General features: G+C 45.2%; 1 protein-coding gene across 1 annotated transcript in view; it reads right to left on the bottom strand.

The window, feature by feature from the left end:
* The window catches only part of TTLL11 (tubulin tyrosine ligase like 11), a 294,890-nt gene that overhangs the window by 44,995 nt on the left and 222,295 nt on the right, over window positions 1-27,600 (bottom strand). Inside the window, exon 7 of the mRNA XM_033237570.1 lies at window positions 7,526-7,777. Within this exon, the coding sequence (XP_033093461.1) occupies window positions 7,526-7,777 (252 nt within the window). The remainder of the gene's footprint in view (window positions 1-7,525; window positions 7,778-27,600) is intronic.

The following is a 27,600-nucleotide window of genomic DNA, read 5'->3' as shown; positions in this document are numbered from 1 at the left end:
TCTCCCAGGGTATTCTAACAGCCTGCATTGCTAATTTACAAAGCTTCATTAGGAACAGCCACAGTGTCCTCTAATTATCATATCAGTGTCCTCTGGGCTACCTGCTCTTCCACAAGACAGGAGCACTGCCTGGCTTGCTCTGTGGGTTAATGGAGTATTAAAGGGGAAACCACACTCACCAGTGGTATATAGTTATTTTTTTTCTGACAGGTAGAAAATAGAAGTGTCAAACCTTTAGCAGGAGCTGTAATTTAAAACAGAAATTCTCTGTTTATTCCCTTTCCAAGGTAACTCTTCCTCCCTAGTGATGCCTACGAATACAGTTGATTGCAACATCTGCTACTGGGACAGAGGAGGGATCCATGCTGGCTGCGGTAGGCAGGAAATGCAAATGCCTTAAAAGAATCTAGAATCTTGATTCTGTAGGCATTTCTTGGGCACCATCTGTATGCTAGGGCTTTTCTTGCTCATTAGCTGTCTGGATTTTAACCATTCTTTGAGGGTGGTATTCCTAGTCCCATTTCAATGAAGCATATACTGAGGCTCAAGAGATGGGACATGACTTGCCCAAGGTCACACAGTTGGAATTCACATCTAGCCCTTCCTTGGAAGATAAGAGTAGTGGGCTTGGGAGCTGTGGGGAGGTGGCCCAGTCCAGGGCTGCAGGAGGGATTCAGGAATCAAGAAACCAGGTCTCAGGCCAGGGACCATTAGGGTTGGAGTCTCTAAAGCACTCCTGTTGGAAGCTTTGGGATATGGGGCTGGGGCTAAGACAACCAGGGTGCTTGGATTTGCCCTGTGGTTACCAAACATTCTCAACAAACTCAAACAGGAAATGAATGACTCCAACAGTCAAGATATCAAGACTTTGGAATGAATTTTTCATCTATCTATCCACTCAATGAGAATTTATTTGTGCCCTCTCTGTGTAGGCAGTATTCTGGGCTTGGACAGCAAGGAAGAGCTGAATGGGCCTTGGATACCGCTCTCAGAGACTGTACCTGATCTTAGAGTCTGGAGTAAAAATGTGGCTCTTAATCATTGAGAACAGTTTTCCCTTATGCCTGGGGATGCAGTTCCTCAAATGACTAATGAGTGAAAGGATAAATTCTTCAGTGGAAGAAAAGTCCAAGAAATAGGGTACCATGAGAAGCCAGAAAAGTTTCTAGGAAAGGATAGGTTAGAAATGTACATGGAAAAGATGAGCTTTGGAGTCAAATGCACACGAGTTTGAATCTTGGCTTTGCTGTGTAACCTTGTGCAAGTCATGGAAGCTCTCTGCATCTACATTAGCAAATTTCAATTTGTACAGTGAGAAAAAGACTGTTCACCATACAAGGATCTTTTTTTTTTTTTTTTTTTTGAGACAGAGTCTCGCTCTATCGCCCAGGCTGGAGTGCAGTGGCCGGATCTCAGCTCACTGCAAGCTCCGCCTCCCGGGTTTACGCCATTCTCCTGCCTCAGCCTCCGGAGTAGCTGGGACTACAGGCGCCCGCCACCTCGCCCGGCTAGTTTTTTGTATTTTTTAGTAGAGACGGGGTTTCACCGTATTAGCCAGGATGATCTCGATCTCCTGACCTTGTGATCCGCCCGTCTCGGCCTCCCAAAGTGCTGGGATTACAGGCTTGAGCCACTGCGCCCGGCCATATACAAGGATCTTTTAAGGACTAGCTCAGTGCCTGGCATGCATGGGGAAGTGGCAAATGGCAGTTCGCATCCTTCCTCTCTGATGTAGAACCAGTTTGAAGAAATAGTCTGTGTGTGTGTGTGTGTTTTTTTCCCCCAGAATCAAAGGAATTTGGGCACATATGATGGGAGAGAATCACAAATCATTTAAGTTCATTAGGAGTCCAAATGTAGAAAGATTTGAAACGATCATTCTCATTTCCTCTTAACAACTACTGACATCTCATGGGAAATTTAGGAACCAACTTTTTCCACTCCATAAAATCCTATTTATAGAATTTCTTTTGTGTTCATCCTTCTCTGTGCAGAAAAGAAGTTTTTTTTTTTGTTTGTTTTTGTTTTTGTTTTCTGGAGAGGATTCTATAATGTGAAAGCTAACAAATGATCAATATTTATTTTTTAAAAACCACACTACCTAAACATCTAGGGGGGCAAGAAGACAACTCCAGTTTAAAAGGTATGGCTTTGAAAGGCCATTGATATCCAAGACGTGCAATATTGCTGGAAAGGGATGGTCACAGAAGCAGAGGAGATTAGCAAAGTCACTGAGGAGTTAATGACAGAGGGGGAAGCAAGGCCCCTTACACTCCTATTCTAGAACATTCTAACACACCATGTTGCCTCTGAGAGAATACAGTCCCCCACAGCTATCCATTATGAAGCATGTTAATATCATCTTATGATAAAAGGGAATGGAAGGGGAAAGGGTAAAGGAAGAAAAACCTAGAAGGAAGCCCAGGATCAGAAGCCACCCAGTGGGAGAACCTCACATGAAGCAAATGCTCGCGGTACAGAGAAGCTGCTGCATTTCCTAGAAATAAACCTGGTTTTGGCAAACTGCTTAATTTCTGGGCTGCCATCATGAAAAATGCAGCATATGCAAATTGATGTCCAAGTCTGATGTGGGACACATTTGTAAAAATTTTCATTTGTGAATTACATAGATGCCCCCCAAATCAGTAATCCAATGGAAGAAGAATGACAAAAATGCATCTTCCTGTAAGATAGCCATCAAACTGAAAAATCAATCAGATACTGTCTATTTCTCAGGGAAAAAGGTGGCTTCACACCCCAGCAATTATTATAAAATAAAATGCTAAGAAAGAAAGAAGAAAAGAGGCACTTAATTCATAGTAATGTGTGCTACTATTATGTGCCTCCTGAGGAAGCGACATGAAAAGCTGGTTAGAGAGAGTTAAGTCTAGACGAGAGAAGAACAGTTCATTATTTCTCATTTCTTAGTGAAAAAGAAAAATAGAATATGGCCAGACTGGCATTAGCATAATTCACTCCGAAAACTGCTGATCTATGCAGCACATTATGAGAGATGGACACTGGAAATAAATTCAATTGGAGTGTTTATTATTTTCTTCCCTCTAGTTCTCTTCAAGGAGCTTAGAGAGAGAGAGTGGGTAGAACAGATGAAAAGCAAGTTCAACTTCTGCCATTTGCGTGGGAGCGCTGAGAGGAGTGTATATCTCGCCAGCGAATATGTCTTTTTCAAAGTGCTCCTGAGAAGGACACTTGGTTTGATTTAACATATGGCATAAATATTATTAATTCATAATGAAGCAAAATTTAAACCAAAGTGGAACAGAGAGAGAGAAGGGTTGTTAGCAAGAGAAAATGCATGCTGTTAAATTTAGCCGGCAAGACTGAACATATTCAGAGAAATCTAAAGGCAGAGAATATCATCTTTTATGATTAGGTTGCTGTTAGGATTTTCTGGTACAATTGAAAAAGAAAAATCTGGCCAGGTGTGTGGCTCACGCCTGTAATCCCAGCACTTTGGGAGGCTGAGGCGGGTGGATCACCTGAGGTCAGAAGTTCAAGACCAGCCTGACCAATATGGTGAAACCCCATCTCTACTAAAAATACAAAAATTAGCCAGGTATGGTGGTGCATGCCTGTAGTCCCAGCTACTCAGGAGGCTGAGATAGGAGAATTACTTGAACCTGGGAAGTGGAGGATGTAGTGAGCTGAGATTGCACCACTGCAGCCTGGGCAACAGAGCAAGACTCTGTCTCAAAAAAAAAAAAAAAAAAAAAGAAAAGCAAAAGAAAAACCTATTAATGGTTGTGCAATGCTTTCTCCAATTCTTCCTGCATTATTAATTACTACAGACATTTGTTGGGAAGGGAGGGAGGAAGGAGAGGAGCTCAGTCTGAGTCCCTGAGCACTGGCTGCCCAGTCCCCACTTGAAGAAGTGGTTCTCAGTGTCACGGCCACCATGGCTCCCTAACGAGCTTGGCCACTGATTGGGAATGATGGCTGCAGGACCTAATAGTCTCTAATGTGGCAAAACCTGGGTTTTCATGCAAATGCCCTTAATTATGGAGAGCAAAAGGGTGAAAAATCATAAAGCCTATCACGTAGAGACAGATTTGTGGCTATATTTTTTACCTCGCCTGGTTCCAATCTGAGAGCATTTTAGGAATCTTCTTGGTTAGAACCATTCTCAATTCTGCTTTCTTTTCAAGAGGCATAGCAGTCCTCTTAATAGGCACCTCCTTCCTCTCATACCAGAGGTCACCCACCGATGGTATCTATGGGCAGTCATGCTTTCATTGAATCCACAGTGTTTAAAATTATTTTTCAAATTGCCAACATTTGTAGATGTGTATTGAGATTTTATGTAGATATTTAGGATTGAAAAATAAAAAGCTCTGGTGATATCAGCCCAGCAGCAGCCCTCCTTTAGGTATGGGATGTGCTCTCCAGCTTGCCATAGCCTGCCCTCCCTCCCCGACCTTGTCTACCCAGCCCTCTGTGATAGTTGATGCTTCCTGCGGAACCTGTAGGCAAGTGAGATGGTGATTCTTACCATAAGCAATTTTTCAAATCTCCCCCTCTTCTGTTTGGGTAGGACTTTATTAGGAGTAAAAAGGAAGCATTTCTGTTTCTACCAGCAATTTAGCCTAGATGATAAACCTAACTTCTAAATTTGGGCTATACATGCCATCCATTCTCAGGCTCTCCCTGCTGCCTGGAAAAATCTTGCCTCTACCAGTCCAAACCCTGCCTCCTTTCGGGAGCCTGCCTTGATTCCACCAGGTAGAGGAAGCCTCCCCAATTCTGTACTTGTAGCACTCTGAATGCCACCCTGCTGGGGAGTCCATGAGCCACCGCCCCATGACTCTGCCAAAACATTGCCTTTAATGATGTGTTCATTGCATGCTATTAGACTGACAGTCCTTTGAGGGCAGGCAGGGTCCCATTATTTGCCTTTGAATGTCCCATGGCTACCAGATGCTCAGTAACAGTTGTTAGGTTAAACCAGACATAATCCTTTATAGCATAATATTGAGCTAGAACAGATCTCACAGGACCAGTGTTCCCTGCAACTCCCAAGATGTCATCCACACGAAGCCAAGCCATTTCTTCATGCTCTCTGACCTTGAATTGAGTTTTCTGTGTGATGGTGCAAAGGCTGGGGAGGGCCAAGAAAGCTTCTGCCATTGCTCCAAAGATCTGTGCCCACAGACATCTTATGCTGAGAGAAGCACCCCAACTTCCTCAATGTCATCATTCTACAGGGCCCCAAATACTTCCACAGTGCCCATAAGTGCACTCATGACCTGGGGCCTCTGTCACTAAGCTGTTTCCTTATGTTACAAGGTCCAGGAATCACAAAGGGGCAGAGCCTGCCTACCTATCTGTTCTCTTTCTTCTCTTTTTCACTATAATGGGATAGCACTATGCACAATTAGAATAATTCTATTTCCCAGCTTCCTATGCAGACGGTGGTAGCCAGTAAGATAGAAGTGGAAGTCACTGAAAACAGCTTCCAGGAAAGCTTTTGAAGGGATCTAATTAATCTGTGGAGGCCTTTTTTCTTCCTCCCCTTCTTCCCCTTTCTGTCTGGAATTCAACCATGATGACTGGATTTTCAGCAGCCCTCCTGTGACCATAAGACAACCCCGAAGTGGAAGTACACACTTAGGATGGATGAGCAAAAAGACAGAAAGTGGAACATGGATCATATTGTGGAGTCATTAACCAGCTCTAGAACCCCCACTGCAAAAGTTCCTGTTATATGGAAGAAAGTTACTATTTAAGCCATTTGTAGGTGGTTACCTATTACTGAAAGCCAAATGTAATTCCTAAATGAGTCCCAGAGTATCATGTCAGGCAGTCTTTTCAGTGTAAATAATAAGTGCCTATTGACTTTTTTGAAAATTCCCACTGCCTGATGGAAATAATAACCACAAGACTCCCACTGAACAAGCAGCTCCCATGAACTAGGCATCAGGCCAGCTGCTCTATGATATATTATCCCAACCTCACAACAATCCTGCAAGGCAGGGATGATTGTTCCCATTTTGCAGATGAGAGAACTGAGTGCAGAGAAGATAAGGAATTTGCCCAAAGCCACACAGCTGTTAAGTAATGTGCTTGGCTCTGAAGCCAGATCCGTCTGATCCCAAAGCCTGTCCTCTTTCCACTGGGCTTCCCTCCCACACCTGCCCTACCCCATGAAACTAACACAAAGCCCTTCTCAAAGTCATCTTGCAAAAATACTACTTCAGGTGTACTGAAACGGCAAAATTCCTGCCAATACTTTTGTGTACCATCCTCCTGTCAGGAATAGCAGAGGGCTAGAGTCAGAATTTATAAAACTTCTTTGGAGACAAGTCTTTGACAAAAGTGGTTTCCCACTCAAAACTTCTAATTATTTTAGTGAATAAAGCTGTGAAAAGTGTGACTTTGAGGTGCAAGACAAAAATATTAAAATCAGTGATGGGAAAAACAACAGCCATATTGAGTGCTCGCAGACATACTCCAGGAGGTGTATAGGATACAATTAATTGCTAAGGAACATTTCCACATTGTCACCCATTCATATTTGTTAAAGGGATCTAGAGTTATTAGATTAACACATACTAAGTGGGAACCTTCTTTGATCGAGACTCTGTGTAGGACCATATATATATATATATATATATAAATTATATATAAATATACATATAATTTCATGGAATTCTTTTAACCTTGTAAGAAGAAACTGACATTTATTGATCACTTACCACTTGCTAGATGTTTCTGTGCAATCTCAACTAATCTTACACACACTATTGTAGGGCACAGGCAGCTTTATCCTCATTTTACAGGATGGAAGTATTGAGGTTTAGGGGTGCTCTTTGCCTTGCCTTAGGGTAACTTGCCCTAGAAGTTAGTAAATGCTGCTGTATTGCCCCAAAGTGTCCCCACAGGGTAGAAGGAAATTAATGTGTACTCTCTGGAAACCAAGTGGCAATTGCTTACTATGCAGGCTGCAGCAAAGATATAATTTCTTTATCTCATGTTTTATCTTGAAAATTCATGCAAATTTTGCATTATACTCTAAAATATAGCCGTGTTATTTTTATATTAGAACAAATGCATTAAAATATTTATCAGCTGAATTATTTAACTTTTCCCTCCTGAAATTAACACTTTGGAAAGATGTGCCTTGCTTCTCTGTTGTGGCTTCACGAACGCCAGGCACACAGCCATGCACCACTGGGAGAAGCCCGGTTTAAGAAGCGCAAGGTCTGCCTGACTCCAAGGGGCGATTATTAGTATGCATTTTCAGGACTCAGCTCAAGGTAGGCACAGAGTTGTTTTTTAATCATGAACATAAGGTTGCGAATGCTGTCACATCCATCATATTCATTAATTCACTCAACAAATGAGAGTCTACCATGTACCAGCCACTAGGCTAATCTATGCTCAAATAGAGTACTGACCCAGCACCACAGATTCTCCCAAGCGCAGTCAGAGAGACCTGACCCGCCAGATGTGAGACTGGACTCCACCCGGCTCAAAGCCCAAGCCAGAGGAGGCTGTTCTCACTGACCTTATGAAGGTACGAAAGCCTGTTGGCCCCAACTTCATTGTCCCCTTGATGCCCAGGAATCGGATAAACAAATTTGCCATCCTGTCCACCAGGCGCAGGTAGTTGAACTGCTTTGCGTACTTGGGGAACACCTGCTTGAGGCAAATGGAAGGCAGGTGGGCTTCGGGGTTGGCGTTGCAGTCTGGAGCACTCGTCAGCTCGCCGTCCAAAGCATCTTCCTTTCCAGAGAACGGTTTTTCAAGCTGCTGAGACCTGAAGCACACAAAGAATTAATGATATAACACTATCCCTTGCTGTTTCTCCTTTACTTGAGATTTACAGCCTCCTCAGGCGGCAGCATTATCAGTATTTTTATTTTACATACAGCAAGACTAACCATAGAGAAGTGACCTGCCCAAGCTCACATAGCCAGCACATAGCAAAGCCAGGACGTGAAACCAAGGCAGAGCCAGGGCTAGAAATGTGTGCTTCCTCCTTCCACCATCCTGGTTTCCCAGTATGAAAACCTTCCTTTACTGTACTTGTGATTCAAGAGAATACTTTATTATGTAGCAGTCTAGGTTTGATTTCAAACTCTTACTTACGGGTAGTAATTGAATAATTAAGAAATACAAAAATCTTATTGAGGACTGGCAAGAAGCCAGAACACAGTTCAACGAACAATTTGCAAAGATGCATCAGCTACCGAATTCTAGGAATAGAAACAATTATATTTCTGGCTTAACTGTTTTTTAAAAATTTGGAATTCATACAAAAAATGATTACAGTGTAGTGATTCCTTAGTCTGGATATTTTATTCAGAAATTATTTTGATGTTCAAGAAAACTAGCAGCTAATAACTCTTAAATATCCACCTCTAGCTCAGAATGTTCTTCTCATCTTAGACCTACATATTATTCCCCCTCGCCCCAAATCTACGTTCCCCATCTCCTTGAATGTCACAACCATCTGCCAGTTACCCAACAGGAAAGCACAGAATAAACGCCGACTCCTCCTCGGCTAGTTATGCCTCCTTAGTCCTGAAGCCAACCCCTGCTGCTGTGCCCTTGCCTGGACTGTAGCAAAGGCCCTCCTGCCTCTGGCCTTGCCCATCCATAGATCCATCCTCCAAACTGGCACCTAAGTCACCTCTTTTTAGGCCACCCTGGCTGAGTCACTTACTTGCTAAAACCACTGAGGACTGCCGAGTCTGTACTGCTCTTTCTGGCACTTGAGGCCCTTCCCGAGCTCTTCTTGGGCCTCCTCATTTCCAATCTTCCCCCCCAGCCAGGCACACTGTTCCAGCCCAAGCCTTGTGTGCTGTTCCTCCCAACATGCCACTCATTGGCCTACCCTGGAACCAGAGACTCCATGCTCCCTGGACACCCAGTTCCCTTCCACACTCAAGGGCCCTCTCTGCAACTGCAGCTCAGTTCCCACTCCTGCGTCCTATCCTGTTGGGATCTGGGGCCAGGTGTAACCCTCTGCCACCTGCTGTGTTCATTCCTGAGACAGAACCTGCTGCCTGGTTGACTAACTGATCCAAGAAAATTAGGACGGTATCTCGTGGTACTGAGACGTGGTGCTATTAATGGTACCAAGGCCTATTCTCTACTCTTTATTAAATGACCTCATGCCCAGTGCTTTCATTTCCAAGCATGCACACCATCAGTGCTCAGGTTGGGCCATCTGGGTGTCTTTGTGCCTGCTTTCCTCTGGCCCTGGCTGCCTGGCACACTTCTGTTCCACTTTCAAAACCAGCTGAGATGGCTTCTTGACCACACGGGTCCCTCTCTCTCATGCCTCACCCCCATTCCTTGGATGTGCTTCCTTGTTTGCTTTGTCATGCCTGCACTGCGTTGGTTTACATGCCAGGCTCTCTCACCATTTTGCAAGCTCATTGAACGCCTACATCTGTTTCATATAGAAATGTCACTCCTATTTCTATAGGACCTGAAACATACTTGGTGTTTGAGAAAGTCTCATTGAATCTGTTGAACTGAAAAAGTTTGCAACATAAGCCTCAAAATATTAAAGTTACAATGTTTTGTAACTTGTAAGCACTTTTAAATTCAACAGCGAAACAATGTGCGTGATAGCCCTACACAAACGGTCCTCCCTTCATCCAAGTCCAAGGAGCCAGCCTCTGGGAAAAACTCCCTTGTATGAATAAAAAGTCCTGGAAGGCCTATTCCTGGTTTCTCCTTAGTGGGTCTTGATGCTGGTCTCAAAGCAAGGACAGGCAGAGAGGGCAGAAGCAGAAAAGTACGAAGGGAAAATCTCTTTAAATCTCTTTTCAACTTCAACAGTGTGGAGGGTTTTAAGGAAAGAAATGCTTCCTCCCACAAAGAGGAGAGTCCTGACTCTTTGGGACAGGCAAATGTGCCCAAAGGACTGCAATTTTCCTCCAGCTAAAATGATTTTGTCATCATCACCTTGAACTTAAGACAGTAAATATCAGGTGGTTGCTTTTCAGATGAAATGAAACGTTTTCCCATTAAGGTTATAGGAAGAAAGATGAGAAAAAAGGCGATGCTCTTATCGGAAATTAGCCCTTAAATTACTGGGTAAGTGGCAATCAATGACTTTATAAGCACTCAGTAAGTTTTTATTCAAGGAAAGATTCGGAAATGTACAGTTGGAATACACTCAATAACAATGAAAATAGCTCAGAGGACTCCTCAGTGGGCAGAACCGTCCACAGTTAGGCGGCCATCTGCTCTTCACTCCACTCTGTGCAGTTATGACTATGCCCCTGTTCCAGAAGAAGAAACTGAGGCTTGGTAAGGTGTTGCACCTGTATCGTCTAGCTGAACTGGAATTATAAGTCAGTTCTAATAAGCCACTGATCCACTGCTATTTCTATTTTACTACTGTAATTCTTCTCCTTTTTCTTTTGCTTCAAGCCATTCTCCTGCCTCAGCGTCCCAAGTAGCTGGGATTACAGGTGTGTGCCAGCATGCCCAGCTAATTTTTTTTTATATTTTTAGTAGAGACGGGATTTCACCATGTTGGTCAGGCTGGTCTTGAACTCCTGACCCCAAGCAATCCACCTGCCTTGGCCTCGGCCTTCCAAAGTGGTGGGATTACAGGCATGAGCCACCATGCCCAGTCCTTCTTCTTCTTCTTTTTTTATTTTTTTAGAGATAGGGGCTCACTCTGTCACCCAGGCTGGAGTGCAGTGGTACAACCACAGCTCACTGTAGCCTAGGCTGAGCCTAGGCACCCGGGCTCAAACAATCTTGCCTCAGCTTCCTGAGTAGCTAGAACTACAGGTGTGTACCACCACTAGCCTGGCTTTTTTTTTTTTTTTTTTGAGACAGAGTCTTGCTCTGTCAACCAGGCTGGAGTAGTGGCGTGATCTTGGCTCACTACTACTGCGACCTCTGCCTCCTGGGTTCAAGTGATTCTCTTGTCTCAGCCTTCTGATTAGCTGAGATTACAGACGTGTGCCACCATGCCTGGCTAATTTTTGTATTTTCAGTAGAGATGGGGTTTTGCCATGTTGGCCAGGTTGGTCTTGAACTCCTGACCTCAAGTGATCCACCCGCCTCAGTCTCCCAAAGTGCTGGGATTACAGGCATGAGCCACCGTGCCTGGACAGTCTGGCTAATTTTTACGTTTTTTTGTAGAGATAAGGTCTAACTACATTGACCAGGCTAGTCTTGAACTCCTGGCCTCAAGTGATCCTCCTGCCTTGGCTAGCCTCCCAATGTCCTGGGATTATAGGTGTGAGCCACTCTTTCTGACCCACCACCCCATTATTCAAATACACATCGTAATTCACATTGTGGGTTACAAATCCTACGTGGAATTATTGATTTTTTATTTTAAAGAGTTTTTTAAAGATTATAATACTAAGTCATGTTCTTTGTAGACATTCTTTTGTATAAAGGAATCAAAATCATTTGTAATTCTACAAATTTGAGATCAACACTATTAACATTTTGATTTCTTATCTATATGTATGAAGTTGGGATTGCATTACGTGTATTCCAAATCCTTCTTTTTATATCCTACATTGTAAGTATCTTCCCATGGTATTAAGTGTTTTCATGAGTATAATTTCTTGTGACATGAAATATTCTGTATTAATTAACCATTCCCCCTCAGTTAGAGATCTAGTGTCACATGGTCTGTCAATTGACTAAATAGAGTCAGTGATCAGTCCCCTGAGTGACGTACTCCCTCTCAGAAGCATAAAGTCTTTTTTTTTTTGAGACGGAGTCTCACACTGTCACCCAGGCTGGAGTGCAGTGGCATGATCTCAGCTCACTGCAACCTCTGCCTCCCAGGTTCAAGCGATTCTCCTTGCCTCAGCTTCCCAAATAGCTGGGACTACAGGTGCATGCCACCACATCTGGCTAATTTTTTTTCTCTGTATTTTTAGTAGAGACGGGGTTTCACCTTGTTAGCAAGGAAGCATAAAATCTTATAGCTAGAAGTGGCTTTGGAGATCACTCTGTCTAATGATGTCATTTATTATTTTATCGTAGTACAATAATAAACATAAAGCTCACCATTTTAACCATTTTCAAGTGGACAATTCAGTAGTGTTTCAGGCATTCACATTATTGTGTAACTGTCACCACTATCTAGTTCCAGAACATTTTTGAAATGATTCTAGAGAAGAAATTTAAACCCAGATAGATAAGGACATTAACACCAGCCGGTCATTTGATCAGCACATCATCCAGGATCGTGGGCTTAGCTGGGGTTGCCCTGGTGATGGGAACCCCACCACCTCTAGGACACCTCAGACTGGAAAGCTGTTCCCAATGGTAACCAGCGAATGTCTTTCTCCAGGGTCCAATTCCTGCCTCCCATTCTGCCTCCAGAGCCTTGCAGAATGAGTCTGTTTTTTCTTCTAGCAATAGCCTTTCAAATTTCTTTCAAGGGTTGCTGTATTTAGTGGATGACCACCATTTCCCATCATTCCTGAATCCCAATTAATAACCTCATGATGAAAAGAGTCTTCAAAGTCAGAGATATCATTTTCATGGACTCAACCACAAATTCAGAGGGAGGTGGTTTTACTCAGCTGGAAGAAGGCACTAAAGATATAGCTGATATGTAAGAGGAAATAAAACAATGAGAAATGGAATCTTTGCTGGAGATAATTCCAATTATCACATTGAGATCCAAGCCATCACAAATATGTAAGATCCTGTTTTTACTTAATAGCATTTTAATGGAAATGTCAAGCTTATGAAATAAAAGTGACTGGTAAAGAAAATATAAATCATGTTGACTAGTCCTTTGGGATAATTTTTAAAAATGAATTTGGTATATCCTTGATTCATCAAAATAGGTCAAAGAGTTCTGGAATGTTTTATCTATTAGCATTTTTCAAATAAAATGGAATTCTTTTTCACTGAAACTTGTGAAAGACTACCTATCTCTATTTTGCCTGGAAAGTTAACTGTTAAAAATCACCATTTATCAAGGGCCTACCACATGTCAAATACTGCTCCAAGCAACTTACCTATATTATTTCATTTGTTTCTCACAACAATTCTACAGTGTAGGTGGAAACGATTCCCATTTTACAGATTAGGAAACAGGCCCAGAGAGGTTGAATACTTGCCCAAGCTCACCCAATCAGTAGTGAAATCAGGATTTATACTTGGGACTGTCTCACGACACACCCCATGCTTAGTTCACTATATAGCTTTTGTGATAATTTGATTTAAATCAAATCAGAGACTTTTCTTCTTATGTATAAGCGGTATATCGTTCCAGAAATTAACAAAGCAGAGAAGTAGGTCTAGCAAGGTCAAATTCTAGTTGCCGAAAAGTTGCTTAATTTCCATGTCTAGTTAAGCATTCCTTCAATAATTTATTCATCCGTGAAACAGGTTCCAAGCACTCACATGCCCAGGGGCCTCGGATATAAGAGTGAGGTGGACACATGGACACAGTCCCTGTCACCCAGAAGCATGTGACCAAGTGAGGGAAGACAAGACCCATATATAAACAGTGACTTGGCAGTGTGATGATGAGCGAGCCAGCATGGGTCTAGGTCATACAGGACCCTGAATGTGAGAGAAAGGTGCTTGAACATAGTAGTGTAGGGAATGAGAAGAATGTGGTGGATTTTGAGGAAAGGAATGGCAAGATTAACATCGTGGTGGAGATGAACACATCTGTTAGCACTATGCATTCTGAATTGAGAGGGGAAGGGTGGATGGTATTAGAAAGCTACTGGGACAGTCTAGGTCAACGATTCTGAAAGTGCAGTCCCCAGCCCAGCAATATCAGTGCCTCCTGATAACTTGATAGAAATGCACATTCTTGGATCTCACCCCAGACCTACTGACTCAGAAACTCTGAGTGGGCTAGGCAATCTGTTTTAGCAAGCCCTGTGGGTGATTCTGATGCAGGCTAAAGTCTAAGAATCACTGGTCTAGGTGAAAGAAAATGAGACCTGAACTAGGGCAGTTGTAATGGGCATAGAGACAGGGAGCTTTAGACACACAGATTTAGCAACTACTGCTTGAACATGTGGGACAAAAGGGGAGAGAACACCCTGGATCACGTTCCCAGGTAGCCTTGTGGCAGTGGTGCCGCATGGCAAAGGGACATAAACAGGTCCCCTTCCCTGCTGTTCGGCCAAGGCGAGTCCCCTCAGTCACTAGCAGATTCCAAATGCACATGTATCATGTTGGCATTCCTGCAGAAAATGCTAACCATGCACCAAAGAAGTCCCTCAAATTAGCCCTGCAGCTAATTTAAAGAACTGGAGGATGAAGTCACTAAAAATAAACTTTACTGTATAGCCCAGCTCTGTCGCTTGATAAATCCCTGCTATCACAGAAGCCCCATTTGCCTGATGGGTGATGCTAGGCGACTTGAAGGGAAGGTGACAGACTCTAAAACAGGTGAGGTGTGGGCTTCCACAGTGACAAGGAAAGGACTTAACGAGAGAGCTCTGTCTGCCATCCAAGTCCCTCTAAGACCTAGACCCATGCTGAGCCTATTCCCACCTGTTCCCCTTCACGCAACGACCCTTCCTCCCCCACAAACCATGGCCAGGCCACTTCCACCTCACTTGATGACTTTCCTCTGTAACATATCATTAACAGTGACAAAACATCAAAACACAATGAAACACAATAGCAATGATATTAATTGCACATACTATATGCCAGGAACTGCAATTTTAAAAAATTTAATCTTGATAAAATCCTACGAAGCAGGTGTTATTATTAATATGATCCCCATTTTACAGGTGAGGAAACCAAGGCACAAGGATACAAACCAATATGTTGTGAATCTGGGGCAGAAACCCAGACAGGCAGGCTCCAGCATCCTTGTTTCTAACCACTGCGTCATGCGGCCTCCATACACGAGGAGCTGTCAGGCATTGAGGACCTCAAGAGTCAGGCCAGTTATTTGTAACATCTCCTTTGACCCTAGCAAGAATCCTTTGAATTAGGTATTACAAATGGTCCCATTTCACTGATGAGAAAAGGGAGCTTCAGAGAGGTTAACCTACTTTCCTAAGGTGGCTCAGCTTTGACCTCAAAGCCCAGGCGCTTTCCACGCCATCATGCTCACTTGATGTAGTTACACAGCTTCACTGATCTTATTTTCCCCTCCCTTGCAATGGAGAGAAGTCTTTGGCTTTATGGGGTGGTGTGAGGCTTAAGCAGGAGGATGGAGCCTACGCCTAGCACAAAACGGCCACATTGTTTAGGACTCAAAACAGGCTTTCCACAAAACATCAAGAAGAATCTGCTTGGGGGTCTTATAACTGTCTTCAATGTGACTTCTCAGGAGGGCACCAGTGCTCATCTGGCTGCTTCATTTTATTTGCCAAACAAGTCAATCTGTTACTTTACATTCCAGGCTCCCACGAATTGCTGACATGTAATGTTTGTAATGTTTGTCAACTATATGAATTAACAAAGGACCCCATGGGGATAACAGCAGACTAGATCTCTCCCTGCCCGGGGATGAATTCCCAGAGCTGCCAGGCCTGGGGTTGCTGCAGGAGCATTTTCCTGCAGGGCCAGGCAATGCATTAACTGAAGGACAAGCATAAGGACTTACTCTAATGCCCTGGCTCCCACAGACCCAGAACTCATGCTATTTCAGAGCTGGAAAGGCCTTTTGGGGTCACTGGGCCCAGCCCTCTCATTTTACGGATGAAGGAGCTGACAGCTCATTTTACAAAGACCTCCCAATAAGCTTCTTTTCCAACAGGGCTCTCTGCCCTGCTGGCCCTGAGCATGGAGCGCGTGTCTTTGTCATCATCCCTCTTGCCCACTGGGCCTGCAGCACGGTTAGAGGCAGTGAAACATTTTGTGCACACAGGCCAAGGAGGGGTGCTCCAGTCGGCTCCTCCTCCCTGGGCTGTGGGCCTGGTGATGCAGAGGGTCTGGAATTCCGGCTTTGGGGGCAGATCAGGGCATGGTTGAAATCCCAGCTGTGCCACTCACAAGCTATGTGACCTTGGGCAAGTCATATAACCTCAAAGCTTTAGTTTCCTCTAATATAAAATGGGAATAATAATGGCACCTAACCTATAGGGCTGATGTTAGGATTAGCAGAGAAGATGGACACAGCATCTCAATACCTGTTTGCCACTTGGATTATAACTGCTGACATCTTTCTCTCACGAGTGTCATCATCTCAAGGTACCCATTGTCTAGTCACCATCCCTCAGTTAGAGGGACTGGTACTCACCCCTAGGAACTCAGGAGAATATGGGGTTTCTGCCTCACTCCCTACCCCATGTAACCAAACACTAGATTGACCTTCTGCTCCTCAGCTGCTCTTCCTTGGGAAGCTCTCACTCCAGGCTGCCCAGGACCACCTAACAAATGCTCCACGTGTGCCTCATTTTCTCAGGCCTGTCTGGGGAGCTAACTGCACCTGCTCTGACACCCTCCTTCTCTATTGAGGATGAAGTTAATGCATTAGAGAGAACTTTGCTGCTGCCCAAGTACGGAAAAAGTCAGATTTTGGAGTTAGAAGAGGCACTAGCAATGATCATGTTTCATTTCCCTTCTGAAATACATAGGGAGTGGGGCCAAGTCTCTGGCTTGAGGTGAGGCATCCCACAGGGGTGGCAAAGGCAGGCTAAGGCCCCCGGACTTCCCATCCAGAGCCTTTGAGATAAAAAAAGAGTAAAGAAGAAGGGAGAGTTAAGTGGCTCATGCCTGTAATCCTAGCACTTTGGGAGGCTGAGGTGGGAGAACTGCTGGAAGCCCTGAATCTAGACCAGCCTGGGTGACAGAGTGAGACCCCACTTCTACAAAAAAATTAAAATTAGCCAGCTCTGGCAGTATGCACCTGTGGTCCTAACTATTTGGGAGGCTGAGGTGGGAGGATTGCTTGAACCTGGGAAACAAGGCTGCAGTGAGCCGCCAGCTGTGCCACTGCACCCCAGCCTGGGAGATGGAGCAAGACCCTGTGTTTAAACAAAGAAAAAGAAAAGAAAAAAGAAAGAAAAAGAAGAAAAGAAAATGACACAGCTATTGAGCATAAATGCCAGAGTGGCCAAAATTCTGAATGAAAAGCTCAGACTCTTCTAGCCGCCTTGGCAGAAAGGGAGGAGAATGCCTTTTGCCTGAAGGACTTCAGAGTCCCCTTTAAACCTACTGAACAGTTGGCCACTGTCTTTCCGTAGATGAATTGGCTGATGCTTAGCTTTTCTCTGGAACCCAGAGAACAATCTTTCAAAGTATAAGCCCTGCCTGCACCAACTGGCCAAGGCACGGTGAACAAGGTCCCCAGGCCTGAGCGAGCATTTGAGGTCTGCACAGCCTGGTTGCTGCCTCCCTCATCCTCCACATCCACATCCCTCCCTCCTTTTACAAATGATCCACTTGAAAAACACTCACCTTTCAAATTTAAGATTCTCTCTCACCTTTCCCAAAATGCTTTCCATGGCTTTTGGAGATAGAATCAACCATTCCTTTCTCTATAACCTCCCTGACTTAGTACTTCATCATCATCATCATCAAGAAATTTGTTGAGAACTCAATCTGTATCTTGCACAATGCTAAGCCCACAGTATGCATTATTTTTTCTTCAGAGTAGTTGTCACACTCCAATGGCTATTTGCATAACTGTCTGCTTAATGCCTATGTCTTTTCTAGATGGAAAGTTTCCAGACGGGCAGGCACCATTACTGCCTGGTTTATGACTATATCTACAGCCCCAGCACAGCTCCCGGTATACAGTAGGTGCTTAAAAATATCTGACAATGAATACAGTCATTATTTTAGTGAACTCTCACCACAATCCAATTAGTTAGTCACAGTTACTAACGTGAGTTTACACCTGAGGACGCTGAAGCGTGGGAAGGTTAAGTCAGTGGCCTAAGCAATGAGGCTGGGATTGGAACCTGGGTGGTCTGTCTCCACAGCCCACATGCTAAACCCCTGCACTACCCCTGCATTTCCACACCCCTCGACTTCTGGTTGCTAGCATGAATCTTTTTTTTTTCTTGTTCTCTCATAGTCCCTGGGAAAAGCCTGTCTCTACTCGGGGAGAACAAAAATTTCCTAATGGCAACAGCAAGAGACTGTCTTTATGACAACTGTAATCAGCGGTTGTATTAGCCTCTGTTTTACCACCTCCAAAATTAGCAGAAAAGGCCAACTTGAGCTTTCATTGTACATCTCTGCTAATGAAGGGATCCTTTTAATTACATACTCAGTGCCTATCTGCAACACAAAGCATTTTAGTGTTTAAACACAGTTCTGCACCAAAGTATAGGGCTATGTGAATACAGACAATAAGTGGGGGGAAACCATGTGTAAAAGTTATTCTTTGCCTAGACTGTAATTTCTTTTTGGCATTCAATTTCATCTAAACCCAATTCATTTTCTATGGTAATCCTAATTCTCTTCTATACACTGAGCACCCGATGAACCCTTATTCAGTAATTCTGTAGGCATATCCCAGGTCAGATACTCCCCCTTCAGACTGCAGATGAAATCTGCACACTTTGTTAATTTCACTCATCACTGACTGATTTGCCTTGAGGGCTCTCCCCACTTACCCAAGCTGGTGCATGGGTCAATTCCTGCAGTACAGGTGTTGAACACAAAACCAGCTTCACTCAGCATCATGCCAGGAGCTCATGACATTTGTATCCCACTTTCCAAAGCTATTTTTAAGTGCCATTCTGCATGAGATTTGCACTGATGTGAATGAGACCTTATGAGGCTGATCTCACAGACCTTTCTCAGACAAGGGTGTCCTGACCTTGCATTTGTATTTGGTCAGGGGAAAAAGGGAGTCACTCTTAGTGAGCCCCTCCTTTGGACCAGAGACTCTAACAGGCATTAATTACCCTGGTTAAGCCACACAGAGACCTTAAGATGAGATATTAAGATGCACCTCCAGAGACAGAATGTGTGGGTTGGAATCCTGTTCCTGTTCCCAACTAGCTGGTAATCTTTGAAAAGTCTTTTATCCTGCTTGTGCCTTGATGTCTTTATCTGTATAACAGGGATAATAATTCTCCCTATGTCCCAGCATTGTCGTGAGAATTAAATGGGCTAATCCATTCAGAGCAATACCTGGAATGTGGCAAGCACTTGGTGTTAGCTGCTGTGACTGAACAAACAAAGCAAACTCAGGTTAAACTCAACACTCAGAGTCACGTGCCTCCTAAACAGTATCAACTGGTAACCAGGACCTGTCTGATGCTTAAGACCCTAGGCTTCCAGGGAGGCTAGGCCAAGGGGGCTCACTGCTGGTCCACCCCTAGGAGACTGTAGTCAGTGCCTTGGCCTGGCAGAGCGTGACCTAGAGGAAGTCTTTCCATGTGCATGGTCCCCTCCTGGCTGCAGCAGGAGCACACTGGCTTCTGCCTCCACTGCCCACGTACTGTTCTCTCAAGGGTGACCATGCACCTCCTAATTGCCACTGATCTTCTTAATGTTTGCGCGCGCGCGGGAAAGGTTTAGGCGCGCGCGGGAAGAGTTTAGGCCCGCGCGGGAAAGGTTTAGGCGCGCGCGGGAAGAGTTTAGGCCCGCGCGGGACGGGTTTAGGCGCGCGCGGGAAAGGTTTGTAATAAAGAACCCGGAAATGTGCCGTCTTGTCTCCGCTTTGCGGAGATCAAGCAACAGAGGTCGGCTAATTCCGGGCCTCATGGCTCCGGACACTAATTGCCACTGATCTTCTTAATCTTTCTCCAGTCTTGCTTGTTTACAGCATTCGAAGCAGCTAACCACTGTCTTCCTGAACCTCTCATTTCCTGGCTCCCGCACCCATGCACTCTCTGTGGTGTTTTTCCATCCTCTGTTTTCCCTCCTTTAGGACCCTTAGTGGTAGGTGGTCCTCTAAGCCCCTGTCCTTGACCTGCTCCCTGCCCACAGTCTTTCTGGGCGATCTTATTCACAAACGCAATGGCCTGCGCCTGGTGCCACTTCTCTGTGTCTGGGATGCCTCTGTCCTGCCCACCCCTTCACGACAACCAGGTCCAAATCCTGCTCATCCTTCCAAGCTCACGCTAGACACCAGCCCACGGCCTTCCTGGATCCTTCCCACTCAGAAATACTCTCTTTCTGATTCCCACAGTACTTCATTGTGGAATTTATCATTTTCTAAATTTATATCACAGTCATTTAAGTTTGTGGCTTCTTTTTCCTGATAGACTATGAGTTTGCCAGAAATAGAATCCATTTTTGTTCCTCTGGCAGTACTGTACATCTAATAGGTGATACAGAAAAGACATGCTGATACATGACTGTGTAAGTAAAGTATTCTTTAAGACAGAGAACATGAGGAATTTGGGGTAATTTTGCCTGAAGACAAGAAAATGGGCAGGGTGACCTTTAGGGTGTCATTTTTCAGCTTATGGATCTATAAACCCATCTTTAGGGTAAAAATGCCACATTAATAATTTATGGTGATGAGAATAACGGTCATTCTGTATCTAGCCCTTACCAATTGTGTGGCCTTAGGAAAGGGGCATCAATACTCAGCCTCTGCTTCTCTTCCACAAAATGGATATGGATGACAGAATCCACCCTCCAGAAGTGTTGAGGGACTTGATGGGGTGGCATAAACAAGGAGCTGGCACCCTGGTTGGAACATCGTAAGTACAAAAGAAATGGTAGCTGTAATATGACTCCTTTGACATATATTTATTGAGTACCAACTCTGCAGCCAGGGATGTTGAGTGAACTCAAGCCCTACCTCCTCCAGGAAGATTTTGCGGCCTCCTTCGACCCATTACATTCTTTCTTGAAAGAACTTTGGTCCTATCAAGATTAGATTTTATTTAATCCGACTAATAAATTAGGCATGCCTATTAGCAGTCAGGTCCAGCGAGAAAGTCTAACTTTTTACTTTATGCAATTTGAATTCCCTGAACATAGAGTTGTTGTCAAAATCCATTAAAGTATTTAATTTCTCATGTCACTGCACAATTCCCCAAGCAGACATCCAGACAGTTTGCAGTGGTGTTTCTCACAGAAGTACTAAATGTTTAGTTATCAAGGTACATTTTTTTGATGATGCCTCCCTGATGGCTCTGGAGACTCTAGAGAGACTGTAAGTTCAAGCGCAAGGTTAAGGCAGCCAATAGTGTGGCGAGAGTTGCAGGGAGGATGATTCACGCAGGCCTGGGCTTCGGCTCTGACACTGCCACTTCCTGGCTGACTGACCTTGGGGAAGGTACTTAACCTCACTGAGCATCAGTTTCCTCATTTGCAAAGTGGTGACAGCACCAAACCCACAGGGCTTTAGTGAGCACGAAGTGGAATACCAAATATAAAGAACCTGGAAGAACGCCAGACACATCACTGGTCCTTGATACAAGATGGCTTAAAAATCCCAGAGATTTGCAGATGCAGAGACTGGGGTCTAGAGGCTGCTATCCCCATCCCTCCCACCTCCCAGGAGGACAGCCCTAAGGAGCAGGCTGTTTATGGCGACACAATGGCCAGACCCGCCCCCCCCCCCACCCCGTTCCTGCCTCTTCACAGTAGCCTCTCCCAAGGCCCATTCAAATCAATTATTACCCCACTTGACCAACTCACCCGGTGGGAGCCAAAGGTTTCCATGCCAACAGGAATGTGGTGGCCATCCCAACCCCCAAGAAAGAAAACAAAAGCGACTCTTAGTTTCCCTACTAACAAGCATGGAGCTGAAGTCAGAACTGTCTCTTTCTCAGTTGTCATGGCAACATCTACTGACCTACCCCGTCCTGCCAAACAGACACACGGGAGAGGGAGAGAGCAAGGGGGATGTGTGGGAGGTGGTGGTCCAGGGATGAGGGGTAACAGAAACACTCCACAATGCTCAGGAGAGAAATACAAAAACATCCGCTTTTACAAAAAAAAAAAAAAGAAAGCCACTGGCAAATGCACACCCCTTGCCAGGGAATGGAGAAATTCCAGTTTTTATTGTGTCGTTCCTTTGGCGATTATGAACACATTTAGAGTCTATTCAAAAGGCCAGTTCAAACCAGAAGAGGGAACAATTACTCCTCAGCTATGACACAAAGACAGGGGGCGCTTCACTTGTACCTCTCCTGTCCTGCCAGCATTTGGGAGACTGGGGTTGACACTACTGTCTGCTGCCTCTCGCCACAGCTCAGGGCACAGTCTACAGGGAAATTTCCCATTCCTGACCTAATGCAGCCTCAACAGCAGCTTGGGAAGAACAAAGCAAGGCACCCACTCTGCAGGCAAGAAAACTGAGTGCCATGACCACAAACCCATGAGTACCCACTTCTGTTTTCTGTTTTCTAGTTTGCTGTCTGCCCCTAGAAGTCTTCACCCAGGACAACACTTGAATTTGCCAAAATGGGATCAATTATTTCCCACAGTCTTAGTCTTTGTGTAGCTTTGAAGAATCATTTTCTGGAAGTCCAACGCCTGCCAGAAAAATCCATCCAGAGAGCCCACTTGCATCTCACCAGTCCAATGTTCCGGGATGAAGATAATACATCCCCTTGAACCTGCTTCTTGCTATTTCCATGTTGTTACTGGCAACTTCATCTCCGCAGTGAGCCAAGCTCAAAACCCTGAAATCAGCTTCGGATTCTCCCTCTTCCTCAGCCTGGTTTCTGGGGACTTGTACAGAAGTCTTCCATGGTCCCTTTTCCATTTGGAGGCTCTGATTCAAATATTCTGGGGCATCCTAGCAGGTGGAAAGCAGTGAGCAGTGGTTAACCACAAAGGCTGTGGGGTCAGGATGCCGGGACTCTCGCTGCTTGGACACCTGTGTGCTAAGCACATCCTCTCATTTGATTCTCACCACAACCCTTTGAGGTTAGGATTCCTCTTCATATGATTCCCTGTTTCCATAAGAGACTGTTTCCCAATGAGACACAGAAAAATGGCATAATTTGCCCAAGGTCATCCAGCTTAGAAGTGGCAAATCCAGCTTATGATTCTGGATTGGCTTGACTCAAAACTCTCACTCTGAACCAACATGCATAGCTCCTTCCCACCCAACCACAACTTTTTCTTTCTTTCTTTTCTTTCTTTGAGACAGGATTTCACTCTGTTGCACATGCTGGAGTGCAATGGTGTGATTATGACTCACGGCAGCCTCAAACTCCTGGCCTCAAGCAATCCTCTTGCCTCAGCCTCTCAAGTAGCTGGGACTAAAGGCACAGTTCACCACTCCTGGCTAGTTTTGGTATCTTTAGTACAGACAGAGTTTCTCTATATTGTCCAAGATGGCCTCTAACTCCTGGGCTCAAGCAAACCTTCTGCCTTGGACTCCCAAAGTGCTGGGATTATAGGCATGAGCCACCGTGCCCAGCCTATAACTTTCTTAAGAACAGGGCCCATCACTTCATGTTTGTATCTCAGCACTGACACCAGGGCCTGCCTTGCAGCACCTGATGAGTGCCACCTGATCAAAGCCCCATAGCATGTCTTAGTTTGGAGCTGACCAGCCTGGGTTCCATGCCCTACTGAGACCCCTTCTCCATGTGTGACTTTGGGGAAACCATTAGATAACAGCTGGAAGGCTGCAGTGGGCTGAATACTGTCCCCCAGAAAATATATCCAAGTCCTAACCCCTGAAACCTGTGAATGTGACCTTTTTTAGGAAAAAGTCTTTGCAGATGTAATTAAGGATCCCAAGATCATTCTGGATTTAGAGAGGGCCCTAAATCTAGGGACAGATGTTCTTATAGCAGAGAGGCAGAGGGAGATTTGATGCAGATATACACAGAGGAGAAGGCCATGGGAAGCCGAGGGCAGAGGCTGGCGTCATGCTACCTAGCCAAGAGCTACCAAATGCTGGAAGAGACAAGGAAGGATTCTCCTCTAGAGCTTTGGTGGGGACATGGCCCTGCGGACACCCTGCTCTCAGACTTCTGGCCTCTAGTACTGTGAGAGAAGATATTTCTGTTGTTCTAAGTCACGCAGTTTGAGGTAACTTATTAGGCAGCCCTAGAAAACTGATGTAAGAGTCCAGTGTCCTTATGTCCGACCTGAGTACCCTTGGGGGTTACTGTGAGATCATGTAACTGGAAGCAACTAGAATAGTGCCTGGTGCACAGTAGGCCCTCAGTAGACGCTAGCTGAACAGCACTAAAACATTCTGAGTCAATATCCTGGGAACATCTTTCCCAAGGCACACCTGGCTGACTGCCTCTGTCTACATTCTCAAGCTTGTAAAATGTTTAACTTCAGAACCCACGAGCCAGAAGAAGGAGCCACAGGCAGTGTCTCCTCTGAGCCCAGCTGCGTGGGATGAACGGGCAGCCAGCAGAGATGTTGGTGTCCTTGAGAGGCTGGTAACTAAGTGCTGGCCCATCTCCAGTCCAAGATGATGAGCATGTCACGGTGGGTTTCACAAAACATCTGTTTCAGGAACAAGCCTGTTGTTTCAGGTAAGCTCTAGAGATAATAGTATGTTTTTCCTATATACAGCCATGACATGTTCACTGAAGCTGAATATCTCTATATGTGACCAATTTCTTAAGTGGCAGAAGCCCATCAAACTCTGTGAGAACATACATGGCATGTGAGCAGCCCAAGCAGCTTCCTTTGCTGCCACAGAGCTAAAGCATCACTCCTTCTGGCTTGCAGGGAGGCGGTGAGAGTGGGTGGAGGTAGTGGTGGTGATTTCTCTGAAATTGGTCCCTCTAAAGGTTATGCTTCATTCTGCAAGGGAGTCAGGTCCCCAGGCTTCATGCATATGGATGGCAGTGGTGGCTGAATGATAACCTGCAATTTCTCTTCCCCGCGTTAATCGACTTGGGTTGGCTACGGAGAATTTGACTGGGAATCGCAATGCCAGTGCACATACCAATGATCCCAGGATCTCAGTTCAGCTTTGCCGGCTTTGACTCAATTCCAGCCTGAGATAAGAAAGCACTAGTGCTGCGTCCCATGTGAGATGAGCAGACCATGCCTTGGCATGAGATAGAGAGACGGCCAGAAGGCCGACCACAGTGAGGAGAGCTGGGACACTTTTCCACAGGTGAGGGGAAACTTGGGCCAATGAAGCAAATGCTTCAAGATCCCCCATGAAGAAAGTGCCTCTCCCACAGCAAGCTGTCCCCTGTCTTCCTCCCAGGGGAGGAGTGGGATGTGAGCTCCTTCCCTTGGCACACAGATCAAGCCTGGAATACATCTAGTGTCTGGTGTGCTGCTTGGGAGTCAGGCCTGAACTGCTTGGGGGCCCCCAGGCCTAGTGGGGGTCTGGAGTGAGTCAGCTTCCTGGCCCCGGGAGCCCAGTTAGCCCGAGGCTGCCTTGGCTATTAGAGCCTCCACTCTTAATCCCTCTTTGCTCACCCAGGTGGGACACTGGCCTGCAGCCTTGGCCGGGGTCCCCCCTCCAGTTCCTGGCTCTATCCCCCTCTTCTTCCTCACCAGACTGCTGCTGGGATCCCAGGATGCCACAGGGTTAAGCCCATCCTGGCTGACCGAGAAGGTTCCAAGGCCAAGTCTATATAGCTCGGAAGACAGTGGTTCTGGTACAACCTCCCCTAATTATCCTGTGCCCTGCAGACTGCTCCCAGAGAGCACAGAGCAAAGGAGTCAACACATTTGAAGAGGAAAAAGTTTCAAGCCATAGAGACCAGCAAGTTCAAGGTCCTCATTCTGCATGTAGACAAGTTCTGGATATGGGAGGTGTGGCTTGTTCAAGGTTTCCTGGCACTTAGGTTTTAGGGCTCAGGAAAGAATCCAGGTTTCTGCACTCTTAGTGTAGTTTGCTGTGACAACGTCTTTGGCTCCTCTTTGGGCCAGTATCACTTCTTTGCAGACAGGGGCTGTGTCTGACTCATTTCTGACTCTCTAGCAACAGCATGGGGCCAGGCCTGGAGCAGAGAATCAGTCAATGTTACTAAGACTTGGCTTTGTAAAACAAATAAATCAGACACATTACTGAAGCCTGCACAAAGGTATGGCTTCAGGATCTTCAAATACCTCAACTACGAGCAGGGAGGTGCTATTTCTGCTTATAAAATGGCATGGAAGTAGAAAAAGATTTCATGTCACTATGTGAATTTTTCCTTGCATAACTGTGATCCTGTGTCCACACAGTAACAGCCACTATGGACTGGAGGTTGTAGCTGACAGGCAGGCACTGGACTGGGGGCCTCGGACACAGGTCTGATTTAGTCCTGCTCTCAACCCTGCCAGGCAGGAACTATCAGCCCAGATAGCTCCTGATAATAGGTAGAAACTGAGACTTAAGCCGGTTCAGTGCTTTGCCCAAGGACACATAGCTCCCAAGTGCTAGAGCATGGATTTTAGCCCAGGTCTGTGCTGTTTTACCTGGATTGGGTTGTTCTGACATTAGAATAGTAACAGTAACTAATATATCGTGAGTTTACTCTGTGGCAGGCAAGTTAGGTGCATGGATTCATTTAATTCTCACAACAACCCTATGAGGTATCTCTACTTTACAGACAGGGGAAAAATAGGCCCAGAGAATTTAAGTAATTTTACCAAGTAATCAAAGCCAGCCTAGAAGACAGGGAGAGAGTAGTGAGAGACAGAGAGAGCTCAGAATAAGACGCTGGAGGTGCACAAGGAGCTCTGGAGTTGGGCTGGATTTGCTCACTATGTGATTTTGGGCAAATTACTTGGAATACTTTTTTAATTTTTGGAAAAATATATATAACATACAACTTACCATTTTAACTATTTCAAGTGTGTAATTCAGCAGCATCATGTACATTCATTGCTGTGCAACCATCATTACCTTCCATCTCCGGAACTTTTCTCATCTTTCTCCACTGAAACTCTTTCCCTATCAAACAATAACTCTCAACTCCCCCACATCATCCCCAGCAACCACCACTCTATTTTCTGACTCTATGAATTTGACTACTCTCGGTGCCTCTTACAAGTGGAATCATGGCCGGGCGCAGTCGCTCATGCCTTGTAATCCCAGCACTTTGGGAGGCCGAGATGGGTGGATCACGAGGTCAGGAGTTGGAGACCAGCCTGGCCAACATGTGAAACACCCTGTCTACTAAAATACAAAAACTAGCAGGGCATGTGGACGTTTGCCTGTAATCCCAGCTACTCCGGAGGCTGAGGCAGGAGAATCGCTTGAACTGGGGAGGTAGAGGTTGTAGTGAGCCAAGATTGCACCACTGCACTCCAGCCTGGGCAACAGAGCAAGACTCCATCTTGGGGATGGGGGAAAGTGGACTCATACAGTGTTTGTCCTTCTGTGTATCTGGCTTATTTCACTTAACATAATGTCCTAAGGGTTCATCCATGCTGTAGCACATGTCAGAATATCCTTCCTTTTAAAGGCGGAGTCTGTTTATTCTTTCATTCATTCATGGACATTGTGAATAATGCTGCTATGAACAAGGTGTACATGGGCAAGTTACTTTCAGTTAGTCATTTTTCTACTCCAATTCTGAGCCTCCAGCTTTGTTCTTGACTCAGAGGAGGGATTCCCCATCCATCCAGCATCTCGGCCAGAAACCAGAGAGAAGAGATTCATTCTCCCTCTCCCCTCACAAGCAAAGAGCCAGCCAAGTCCTATCCCTCCTGTCACTGCAGTTCACACACATCTCTGCTATCACTTGTCACCTCATCATGGGTCACCTGAACTTCAACAGCCTCTTCACCAGTTTCCTGGCTCGCAACCTCCGCTTCCAACATGTCCTTCATGTCATAGCCAAAACCCAA

This window comes from Trachypithecus francoisi, unplaced genomic scaffold (assembly GCF_009764315.1).
Source record: "Trachypithecus francoisi isolate TF-2019V2 unplaced genomic scaffold, Tfra_2.0 Lachesis_group16, whole genome shotgun sequence".
In the NCBI taxonomy this organism is placed as follows: domain Eukaryota; kingdom Metazoa; phylum Chordata; class Mammalia; order Primates; family Cercopithecidae; genus Trachypithecus; species Trachypithecus francoisi.
The sequence above is the reverse complement of the archived record's forward strand: the minus strand, read 5'-3'. Positions and strand labels throughout refer to the sequence as shown.